This window comes from Tachypleus tridentatus, chromosome 10, assembly GCF_004210375.1.
Source record: "Tachypleus tridentatus isolate NWPU-2018 chromosome 10, ASM421037v1, whole genome shotgun sequence".
NCBI lineage: Eukaryota > Metazoa > Arthropoda > Merostomata > Xiphosura > Limulidae > Tachypleus > Tachypleus tridentatus.
The window spans coordinates 193,313,312-193,326,228 of record NC_134834.1 but is presented as its reverse complement, the minus strand read 5'-3'; the positions used below and the strand labels follow the sequence as shown (position 1 = coordinate 193,326,228).

Sequence of the window (12,917 nt, the reverse complement as noted above, 5' to 3'; positions counted from 1 at the left end):
GGGTGGTGATGACTAGCTGCCTTCCCTCTAATCTTACACTTCTAAATTAGGGACGGTTAGCGCAGATAACCCTAGTGTAGCTTTGAGCGAAATTTAAAAAACAGACTCGACGTCTCGAGGGCCACAAACGGAGTACATGTAGAAATGTCTTAATCGGATATGACGTGTGTGTGTGTGGGGAACCATAGACACGTGTCCTTCAGTCCACAGCAAACTGTAAGTTCGTAACCGCTACTGTCTCGTCGTAAGCTAAGTACGTAATACGGCACATAACTTTCGGACACTATGTATTTCCTACTTTGTTTTATAAAATCCTATCTCGACTTCACAGGTCGGTTACTCCCGAGTATTTTTCTTGTTGAGTTTCATGTTGTACCAAAATGAAGCCCGTTCCAACAGGAGTACTAATATGGCTAACGTGTGCCCGACGGATAAGAGAATGAAAGATCCCAGTAAATCTTCGAGACTCAACGGTTGTGCACCTCCCGTACTCCTTGCGGTGAAGTTACCTTGCTCCCCAAATGCCTTTTCAATTTCCGGTAATCCATAATGTCCTGTTTCCATTTGTTAGTCAAGCCCATTTCGCTCAGTCGAATTAGCCTGTAAAGAAATGTGTGCATTAATTTTACGTTCCAAGCCTCGTTCCAGTTATAAACACAATGACTTAGAAATAACGAAAAATACAATAAAAAAAAAGGGTTTTGCAGCACAAAGTCTACCAATATCATCATCATATAAATATGAAATTCTTGCTTGAATGATACTGGAAAAAACCTTTTATTACGCGATGTGGAACCCCCAACTTCATGAAATCTCTATCCCATGTGCATGTAAATTTGCAATAGGGGTCACGATTTACCCGTTTTGTGTCCGTTTCCCGCAACGGAGAACTTTATTTTTATCCATTCAATTGTATAGAAAAAATGAGCAGCTGAATTTGCTGCGCATGGTGAAGCAAAACGAAGGTGAAGAGTTCACACGCAGATTCGACGTTTATGAAGTTATAAAGCGCTGAATAGCGTCAGAAACAGTTCTGTATTATCCGTATTCAAGCGAAAAACTGTCATTTGAGGCCAGAAATTGAGGAATTTTGAGAAAATGTTCTCAAAGAGTGCTATTTGTTTACAAATACACAGGGTGCAGATATGACGTGCCACCCGCTAGTACAGCGGTATGTCTCCGAATTTACAAACGCTAAAATAAGGGGTTCGATTCCACTCGGTGGGCTGAGCAGATAGCCCGATGTGGCTTTGCAATAAGAAACACACACACACACACACACACGATGCCATGAATACGTCACATGTGGATCTGATGCACTGGCGCCACGAGTAATCGGCTGGTAGTATTAACTCGATTTAATTAAATAATCAACGTAATAAACACTGTACCGTTCACTTTATATCTTTGGATCCTATGTTCTTTACGTTTGACTCGGTTTTATAATTAATAATTTTCTGAATCGTTATTTTTGATCTGATCCCTTTCTGTTAGTATAAAAGATTCATCAAACAACAATCCATTTGGTTGCGTTCTGAAACATCGTCATAAAAGACCACTTATGTAACTCTTGAAATGAAACATATAATTTGTAGGTATTCTGTGCTGAGTCTGTCATGCCGTTGTGTGATAAAACGGATAAAGCTGATATCCTTAAGCAAATGGGTCATTAATGTTTGAAATTATCATCAATGGATTATCTCGACGTGTCGCTTAGTCAAGCAAATGAGTGTAGGTTATACAGATATGCACTTTGTTAAAGTATTTATTATCATGTCAGATGATATACAGCCTACCAGTAAGTAAACAGATACAGCCCATAGGGAACGCAATTTTTTTATATCGTGAAACAAATGGTTTAAGATTACCGAAAGGATCCGGTGGATCTTACCTTTGCTATATTTAAGTTACACATTGTGTTTACAAGATCTGAAATCTAATTCGTGGAATTTAACTCCACTCTTAGCGATGAGGTTCCACAAGAGTGTCCCTATAAATTATATTTTGTGACGACTGACCTGACACTACTGTTATGGGTCGTGTCATCTGGCAGCTGTCGTGGTCAAAGCAGAGTTGCAACGTCATGACTCTCAAATCGCTCTTTGGGGACTCAGAATGAACAACAGAAGATCCATCATGAATAAAAACATTGCAGTGTCCAGTGAATTGGTCACTGGCACAACTCGGGGAATGACTTTGGACTGGAAAGTTCAATCGACTTAAGATTACCTACAACGCAGGTGACATGACTACTTCTGGGAATTCTACTCATCATTCTTGGAGTAGATACGAAACTCATAACATAAAAATTAAGTTCTAAAAGTTTCAAGAAAATGAATACATTAGTTCTCCAGTAGCTCAGCAACAAAGTTGAAGACTTATAATATTAAAATTCCGGTTTTATTTTCTTCAGTGGGTACAATATATTATACATGTGTGTGTGTGTGTGTGTTGTCTTATAGCAAAGCTGGATAGTTTATACATGTGTGTGTGTGTTGTCTTATAGCAAAGCTGGATAGTTTATACATGTGTGTGTGTGTTGTCTTATAGCAAAGCTGGATAGTTTATACATGTGTGTGTGTGTGTTGTCTTATAGCAAAGCTGGATAGTTTATACATGTGTGTGTGTGTTGTCTTATTAGCAAAGCTAGATAGTTTATGTTATAACTTTCATGCTTAAGAAGTAAGGGCTTATAATGTTATAATTCAGGGTTTGCGGCTTGATTCTTGCGATGGGCACACGATAGATAGGCAGTTGTGAAACTTTTGTACTTAACAAAACAACGAAAGGCGTGATGTTTAACTCACATAATACTTTAATAATTAAATAAAAGAAATCCATTTTTATTTAAAAGTGTTCATATTGTAGCTTGAATACCCTGTTCTTACACTTTAGCAAATGCTTCCTTCAGTGGTGATCCCTTAGGCATAACGATAGAAAACAGGATGTTGTAAAAATTCTCTTTGCCAAAGTGATACTCTTGAAACCCATGGTTAACCAGTACGCCTTCCATAAAGAGCTTGGGAAAGACAAAAGCATATTTCTCTTCCATGACCCTGTACGCTCCAATGTTGAGGTCACTCACTACAGTCTCTTCTTCATCTTTCCTCATGTCCTTGCCAATTACGTACATGTGACCTTCTGTAGCACTCTGAAAAAAAACAACAAAACACTGACGACAGCAAACAATCCTGGTTTGTAGCATTAATAAACAACCTTTATTCCCTTTGCTGAGTTTTATCTTTGTGGATCTTCATTTGCGTTTAAACAACTTATAAGCCAAGGAACGCGTCTAAATTAAACAGTTCAAGAAATATAAGATTTGTACGTGTAGAATGTAAGCATACGAAATATAGCATTTTTTTTTTCCATTTGTAGTTTAGACGGATATACATTTTGTTCACCGAGGACTTCAAAAGTTTTTTATCGTTAAAAAGATTGCTGTAGTATACACACTTTGGATACACTGTTGTCAGCGGTCCTAACCATTGATGGGTAACGTGATACCTAGAGGTCATATGTGCTCTTTGTTTTGCTTTTAAGACGGCCCACAGTGACGTAGGTAACGTACCCACCTATCACCTATCTAGTGATTAGAGATTTCGTTCAGTTTTGTTCCTGGTAAGATTTTTTAACAATAAAAGAGAAGTTCTATCTAGTTGTAAAGCGGACTCGTAAACTTTGGTAGACTTTTTATTTATTTATTATTAAAGATCACATACTACTTTACTTACGTTATACCCAGTCTCTTGCTCTTCATGGCCGAATTTTCACTAGTTAGTGTATGTTGATTAAGTGAGATCCTGATGGACAGTAAGTGACGGCCAGGCATGGCCAGGTGGTTCAGGTATTTGACTCGTAATCCGAGGGTCACGGGTTCGAATCCCCCTCACACCAAATACACTCGCCCTTTAAGCCGTGGAGGCGTTATAATGTGACGGTCAATCTCACTATTCGTTGGTAAAAGAGTAGCCTAAGAGTTGTTGGTGGTGACCAGCTGTCTTCCCTCTAGTCTTACACTGCTAAATTAGTGACGGCCAGCGCAGATAGCCCTCGGGTAGCTTTGCGCGAAAATTCAAACCAAACCAAAAAACCATTTATCAAAATAACTTGTATTACCTATTTGGTATTTCAGGAAACACGTTTTCTTATTTATATTTAACAGAGATTTTTAAACAATTTATATCATTATAAACTATCCATCAAATTACTCCCGTACTTTGAGCTTTACTGTCTCCCTAATATCACGAGTCACAGAAACTTTTACCAAACGCACCATCAAAATTATAAATTATAATTAATAAATTAATTTATACAAGGAGTTCCTATATATTTTATTAATGATTTCACTATGTCTTTTTTCAATTGTTTGTTTATTCGTCTCGTACCCGGTAATATACCATTGACAAGTAAGTTAATCCCAGAATATACTGTTTACATCTGCTATTTTCTGCTTTCTTTGTCGGTTGTTAACCTTAAAGCTGCACAATGGGCTATCTGTGTTGTGCGCAATATGGGTTTCAAATGTCAGGTTTCAGCGTTAAACGCCTGCAGACTTACTCGCTGAGAAGTTTGTAGAAATAATAAAATTTCATCTAGTGTCTTGTAACTCTTCTTACACTTGTTTGAAAAAACAAAGTGGTCAACAAGACGCATTATGTGAATATCATTGGTTGTAAGTGTTAATAAAAACAGCTGAGTAATTCTAAGATTAATTACTCATCTTTCAGGGCTAACAATAACGTATCTGAGGGAGTAGCTTTAGTCACTCAATTACTGTGGACAAGAAAACGTGTAACATCCACCTGCTGCCTCAATTACTCTGGACTTTATCAGCCTCTTTATCAGGCAGGCTGTTGCACTTTCTATATAGGGGTGGCTCGAATTGTTCATCGAAATGATACTTAAATATCTCATCAATAGGTCACCAGAACTTTACAATGCTATACGATAGCTCCTTTTATAACAACATCTTTGTAATGACTGAGTCACAAGTTCTAACAATGTGTTTGAATTCCTTGTTCTTCTTCCCTCTTCTTATATTTCCTTGCATGATAATTCAACAATTAAAACAATGGTATCGACCGGTTTCACTGAGTATCCGCTTCTATAAGTATTATTAATAACTAGTAGAAATTTAAAAAAACAACACAATTCTAGTGTAAATTGTTATCATTACCCCTGGAAATAAGGTTGTTTTGCAGAACTTTGGTGTTCTTCAAAAACCTTAAATACAGGACGAAACAAAAAGTATCAACCAATAATAAACAATAAATATTGCAGTTGGAACCTCATTGTATTTAGAACTTGTTTATAAGTACAACCTATCTGTCTATTGAAATATTGCATTAAAAAACCAACTAAAAAAAAAAACGTTTATAAAAAGTAAATGTAGGGATGGCTGATATCAACCATCCAAGAATAATGTAAACAAAATAGTAAGGATGGCATTTATATCATCCTTACATGAAATAACAAAAATTAACATATAACAATAAATAACTATTGAATCCAAACTGAGTTTAATTTGTCCTATTTTTGATGAATCTTTGCAGACTGGACGGCAACATTTCTGTCTTCACAACAGGCAGATACCGTCCATTCTACAAAGTTTCCTCATGAATACTCTGCCTAAACAATCTATCAAAGAATGTCCTATTTTTCTCTGTTAACATTGTACGAGCCTGTGCTATTATGAAAAATATAATGCAAGTGCCATCCTTACTATCTTCTATTCCATTATGATAAATCGCTCAAACCTCCATTTTGAGGGTAAGCGATAAAAAAAAAAATCAGTTTTGAAAGTCAGTATTGCTTTTATCGAGCTTGTTTCGAACGGCAGTGCCGCTTGTTTACCCGCGAAACTTAGCAGTACCAGTTAGAATCTACAAAAGCGACATCTTACCATAAAATTTGCGTAAGGCAGAGTTCCACGTAAGGTTCCCACTTTCAACTGCTTGTTCTGAACTCGATGGGCCAACTCTGATATGGTGTTTATCGGTAGTTCCTTCTCTGGAACATTCATGAAGGACGTCAAACTCCCACTGAATCCTGCCACGATGATGATAGCGAACAACCAATAACAAGCGACGATAAGTCGTGTTGAAGTTCTGAGAGGAAGTCTTTCGCCACCTGAACAAGAATATGTTAAACGAAGGAAAATAACAAAAGTGTGTGTGTGTGTTTTCTTATAGTAAAGCCACAGCTAGCTATCTGCTGAGTCCGCCGAGGGGAATAGAACCCCTGATTTTGGCGTTGTAAATCCGAAGACTTACCGCTGTACCAGCGGGATACAGTAAAAAAAGTATTAGAAATATAAATAAGTTAAACTTATTTCTTACAAACATAACGTGGCAGTTGCCGATCAGTTAGTTTTAATAAACTTTCCTTAATGATTTATATATATATGAATTCCGAAGTGTGTTTGAGTCTGTGATTTTATGGAACAGAAGGTCATTAATAACATACGAACCACACAAAATTATGAACATAAATATTGCAATAAGTCACAATAGTTAATGTTGAGATTCCACATATATATATTGTTGCTTAGGCAGTGAACAATATGCAAACACATTGTACAGTTCAGGTATCTAAACTGCGAGTAAAAGTTCAATATCCGATTGTTTAATCCAGGCTTCATCTGATGAATTAGAAGAGTTTTCACCCGGATAATGAGACCATGTTATAAATGAAGGAGACTATTCTAATCCTTCAGATGAATCCTGGATTAAACAATTAGTTACTGAACTTTTACTCGCAATTTAGGTAATTGAACTCTATAGAAATCACTTTGTCAATTTGAATTAATAAATACAATGTTTTTGTATTGATTCGAAGTGTTAGTTTCTCCATAAAAAGTTTCTCACTACTTTATCGTTAAGATCTGGTTTGTTTGTTGAATTAATGTAGAATTCACCCGATAAACCTAGAACGAAATATTGTATAATTAGCTGTAATATCTGAAGCTTAAAAGCCTAACATTCAAAATGATGACTAAAGTGTCTTGTCCAAACGAATAAACGAAACCATGTATAGGACTGGGCGGTTACAAGTTGTGCACGTTACACAATAAGTACTGCGCCGTCTCGGTCTATAATAAACCGTGTCCGTCAAATTATTAATATCAACTGTTGTCTGTCTAGTTTCACACAACTTCTTTACAGAAATGTCCGTTAGTAAAGTACAATATCAACCATTGTGAATTTAGTTTCACACAACTTCTATTATTGAAACGTCCATTAGTCAGTTACCATATCAACCATTGTGAATTTAGTTTCACACAACTTCTATTATTGAAACGTCCATTAGTCAGTTACCATATCAACCATTGTGAATTTAGTTTCACACAACTTCTATTATTGAAACGTCCGTTAGTAAGCTACCATATCAACCATTGTCAGTCTGGTTCCGTACAATTTATAGTATCGAAACGTCCGTTAGTAAGCTACCATATCAACCATTGTCAGTCTGGTTCCGTACAATTTATAGTATCGAAACGTCCGTTAGTAAGCTACCATATCAACCATTGTCAGTCTGGTTCCGTACAACTTCTAGTATCGAAACGTCCGTTAGTAAGCTACCATATCAACCGTTGCCTGTTTAATTTCACACAACTTCTATTACTGAAACGTTCGTCACTACATTTAGAATGTATATTTTCAAACACACACACACACACATATATACATATATATATGTATACATACATACATGAGTGTATAACTCGGCTAGTTTCTTCTGTATTTCAACTGGACTTGAACTTATTAAAAATGGACTCTGCTGGTATTAAACCTAAGTAATTACTGGCTAGAGATGTGTGCTCATTCACCCACCTTGTAGTGTAAGAGCTCCAAAGAAATACCATGTGGCTTCTCCAAGAGTCCAGTTGTTTCTTTCAGGTCTAAATGAATTTCGTGCCAAGAGGACAGTAACCACCGAGGTAGCTACAACTGATATCAAAATAGCGATCCACAGCTAGAAATACGAAATGGATCAGTAATCCATCTATCTTAATACTTGTATTGAAGACAAAAATAAATGAATAAGAAAATAAGGTGTACTTTAAGAAAGGAGTTGTTGTTTTAGTACAAAGCTGATAACACATGACATGTATATCATGGGGAATCGAGCCCCGAATTTTGGTGTATTTAATCCATAACTGGCTCAGTAAAATAAACTCTATCTGGTTGTAGATGGACTTCTTTCAGATATCCTATGTAGTGCTCTACTTTACTGGGTGTGTGAAAAAAGGCTTAAGATAGAGGATGCTAATGAAGCTAATGATGCTAATGTCCTGGGTATGTTTATTCATTGGAGAGAAAGATTGGTGAGAAGAGAATTATAAATAATAATTTAACGACTACATTTTTATTGTATATTTACAAATACTATCTTCATTCTGTTGAAGTTGATAGTTTTCCATGCCAACATAAAATGTTGCATCTAAGGGTTCACGGTTCGCGTTCCATTGCCGCATAATTTGCTCCGCACTTTAAATCAATGTGTGTTTTATAAGTTTGATTTGGTTTGAATTTTCGCGCAAAGCTACACGAGAGCTATCTGCGCTAGCCGTCCCTAATTTAGCAGTGTAAGACTAGAGAGAAGGCAGCTAGTCACACCACCCACCACCAACTCATAGGCTACTCTTTTACCAATGAATAGTAGGATTGAACATCATATTATAACGCCCCACGGCTGAAAGGGCGTGCATGTTTGCTGCAATGGGGAATCGAACCCGTGACCATCGGATTACGATTCGAGTGTCTTGACCACGTGGACGTGCCGGGCCCGTGTTTTATAAGATTAGCGGTCAAGGAACCATATGGTGGTCAAATTCTACTGTTCCATGAGTTGTTGGAAGATACTATTGACTAGCTGTCTTCTCTCCTGTTTATCAGTGTAAAGTTACGAGCGGCTGAAGCAGGTACCCCTTATGTGAACTATTGACTAGCTGTCTTCTCTTCTGTTTATCAGTGTAAAGTTACGAGCGGCTGAAGCAGGTACCCCTAATGTGAACTATTGACTTGCTGTCTTCTCTCCTGTTTATCAGTGTAAAGTTACGAGCGCCTGAAGCAGGTACCCCTTATGTGAGCTTACGAAACACACATATTTATTTTATAAACTTTCTTTGATTATAGCAGTTAGCAATACTGGAATCTTTACCTGCACACTGAAAGGTTTGACGATAGCCAAAGCTCGAGATTTTTCACGAGGTGCGTGCGTGACGAAACTCATCGAACCAATCATGTAAGGATAAGTGAAGTCTACGACCTCTTCGCGTTCGTAAGTCATACCAATGTTGGTCAAGGCAAAATCTGCTTCCTGTAAGAAAACCAAAATCAAAGCGTAACCGAAAGTACATGACCTGCCAAGTTAGCATCAGAATACGCACTCTGGGTCAGTATTTTGTTTTTTTGAGCGAACCATATGTTTAAAAATAGCTTGTTAATGTCATCTATCTTTTTCTTTATTTGGATTATATTATCATTTACGGAAAGCATAGTGAGAAAATATATCGAATAGTGCCGTGTTTCACACTAATTAATTATCAAAATTTTCCCTTTGTTTATAAAGTGCTTAAAGAACCACCATATATTTTTATCACAGTTTGTTACAACTACAAGCGTGTTAAATACACAGCAGGTAATTAATTAAATATGCCAGGTAATATAAAAGAAAAATCATTTAAAGATTATTTAATTAATTACACATTTATGCAAATACTGATATATATATATATATATGTTCGGTATTATTATAGACTTATGTTTCAGACTTGGTTTTAAAAACGCAAATTTTACGTTCCTCAATTCATTTTTTTCGTGAGAAAAGACTTAAGCAGATGCAGGCTCTAAACAGAAAAATTTCAGCTTTGTAATATAGAGCGTTGGGTCTGCTTTACCTGTTTTGAACCATTCCAAGCATTCCAGACCACTCTCCTTTTGGGCCTTTCACACCCCACGACTTGTCACTCGGCGTCGTGATACGAAATCTAAGTACAGAAAACATATTAATGTAGCACAGCATTTTATCATTCAGCTGTATTCATACTCAAACTGTTATAAATTTCTGATCACCGCTAGCTACTTACACGGAACAGACCTAAAACGCAGCCTGTTCGTTAACTTGATTAATTCAGCAGACCTGTATGTTTAACAATATAACAATTTAAACGCACTGACTCGTTTGGCTTTAACCAATAGTGTCCAATATCGCACTGACATAAAACATCAAAAATAAGAAGGACGTTATACATAGTTAAACGCGTTTCGCGTGACTTTTACTAATGAAATATCCAAAGCCATATGAAGTATTTATTTTTATTTTACTCTAAAAACCTTTGAGCAGGAACTAAATATCATTACGCCTTGTTTTATTGTTTCATCGAAAAGCGCCAAATCTCTTTGTCGATTGGTCTCCGTTTGACAGTTCGAATTTCAACAGTTAAAAGAAATCACTAGAAGCAAACAAAAACATTTGAATTCTGTTTTCTTAGAAACACGTGAATAATGTTTTAGTGCCACTTTATTTAGAACTGGTCCAGGTACATCAAAATAAGTTTAAAAAATATCTAAGTTCAATATTTCTAAAACAACAACACTTTAAACTTATGTTTAACAAATTAGATTCAACTGTTTTTCATGAAATATCTGATAATGTTTATATTAACTTGATTTGAATTCAATGATTGTAAATACTTGACGACGGAAAGATTTTATACATAAAAGGTGTTTAATTCAGTATGTATTGGGCTCCGGCATGGCCAGGTGGTCAAGGCACTCGACTCGTAATCTGAGGGGCGGGTTCGAATCCCCGTCGCGCCAAACACGCTCGCTTTTTCAGCCGTGGGGGCGTTATAATGTTACGGTCAACCCCACTATTCGTTGATAAAAGAGTAGCCCAAGAGTTGGCAGTGGGTGGTAATGACCAGCTGTTTTCCCTCTAGTCTTAAACTGCTAAATTAGGGACGGCTAGCGCAAATAGCCCTTGAGTAGCTTTGCGCGAAATTAAAAAAAAAAAAGCTTTGCGCAAAATTAAAAAAAACAAACAAACAATTATGTAATGGAGATTGTTTGTTTGTTTGTAGTTAAGTGAAAAGCTACATAATGGGCTATCTGTTCTCTGTTCCCCGCGGGTATCGAAACTTGGTTTCTATGGTTGCAAATCCGCTGTGCCGGGGGGGTATGACTGCACTGCATGCCAAATTTTTCAGTATGTAATTGACTTTATTTAGTGACGTCGACAAATATATATATACGTTTCGATAATGCCACTGACAAAATTATATATATTGTTTTTCATGTTGTCGCTGGGAAGCATGTAATAAATAAGAAATCATACAGTTTGTGTGTGTAATTTGTATATGGTTAGCACTTTACACGTACATTATTGCTCAACTGAGGAGAAAACCTGAAATTATTTTATAAAACGAAAACAAAGATTTACATTATTGCTTTCCAAAAGATGTGAAGTGAAACACATTGACGAGTCACCTAATTATTATTTTTCTATATCTTTCTAAGCAACACAGATAATTACAATAAAGCTTTAGGATAATAATTTTAATAAGATGTTCATGTGAAAAATACAATCTCCAACCATTTTATTAACTACTGTCTTCTTTTCGCGAGTTTGTGTGGCAGTTTGATATGAACACCGCTATTAGTGGTATTTGTTTGGTAACGCCCTGGAGGCGGGGTAAGGTTCGGGAAATACCAATGTAAAGGTGTGTTATAGAAAATAAACTATACATTTGCAGGAACCTTAGATTCAACTGGTTCCTTTCTAATTACTGGACAATTTAAATGTGCTAGATAGGACCCCCTGGTAGAATAAAATGAAAGAATTCGAATGTAAATGTAACCGCTTACTGTATCATAAATATAACTCATGTATTCATGACTCTTCAAAGATATATAACAGATATATATGTATATATATTGTTGGTTCATAAAGAAATTGGCTACGATGTGTAATATTGCCGCATTTTTTGCTGACGTTTTTGCCTAATATCTACATTGGCACTCTATATATCTTGTTTATTTTTTATTGTAATTTAGTCCGGAATATTTGTTGTTGTTTTTTTTCAAACCAGCAGGATGGAATTTTACTGACATTTGATACAAATATCCTCACGTAAGCTCTGTACAGTTAGTTGTATTCGGAGAGTAGCGTATTTTGAGAGTTAATACATACTCGAGCAAGTGCCGTAACGCTGAGATAATGTAATGTAATACACGTGAGAGGTTGATTGTGTTTTGTTTTGAATTTCGTGCAAAGCCACTAGAGGGCTATCTCCGCTAGCCCCCTAATTTTGCAGTGTAAGACTAGAGGAAAGGCAGCTAGTCATCACCACCCACCGCCAACTCTTGGGCTATTCTTTTACCAACGAATAGTGGGATTGACCGTTACATTATAGCGCATCCACGGCTGAAAGGGCGAGCATGTTTGGTGAGACGGGGATTCGAACCCGCGACCCTAGGATTACGAATCGAGTGCCTTAAACACCTGGCCATACCTGGCCCCGTAACGGTCAGATAATGTTATATATGTGAGAGGAACTGGACGTTCACCAATGACTATTAAATAAAACCTTACATGTTTGCTTCTGTTTGCAGTTTCTGTACTTTCAAAATTTAAGCGATTTATGCAAATAGAAATACACTAAAGATAAAGGGGAGGGCTGTGAACGTTAAACTTACCTAAACTTGTATTTTTGAGCCAATGACTGAAGTATTCTAAAATCGATTCCATCTTTTCCAACCAGCTGGCCATCAGGGTTAATTTCGCGAAGAAAGAACGGAAAGTTCTAAATAAATATATGTATGTATAAGTATATGCATTAACTACTAATTTGCTTTGTAATCGCACGTTGTCTTTTTTTATATCAAGTGAAGTATTCAAACCAAAAGATA

General features: G+C 36.5%; 1 protein-coding gene across 1 annotated transcript in view; it reads right to left on the bottom strand.

Moving 5' to 3' along the window:
* Positions 1-467: 467 nt before the first annotated feature.
* Positions 468-12,917, bottom strand: part of LOC143228613 (putative glutamate receptor) — a 13,013-nt gene continuing 563 nt past the window's right edge. The window contains exons 2-8 of the mRNA XM_076459838.1: positions 12,705-12,811; positions 9,916-9,994; positions 9,166-9,324; positions 7,836-7,977; positions 5,906-6,132; positions 2,889-3,151; positions 468-600 (exon numbers count right to left, since the gene is read on the bottom strand). Of these exons, the coding sequence (XP_076315953.1) occupies positions 468-600; positions 2,889-3,151; positions 5,906-6,132; positions 7,836-7,977; positions 9,166-9,324; positions 9,916-9,994; positions 12,705-12,811 (1,110 nt within the window). The remainder of the gene's footprint in view (positions 601-2,888; positions 3,152-5,905; positions 6,133-7,835; positions 7,978-9,165; positions 9,325-9,915; positions 9,995-12,704; positions 12,812-12,917) is intronic.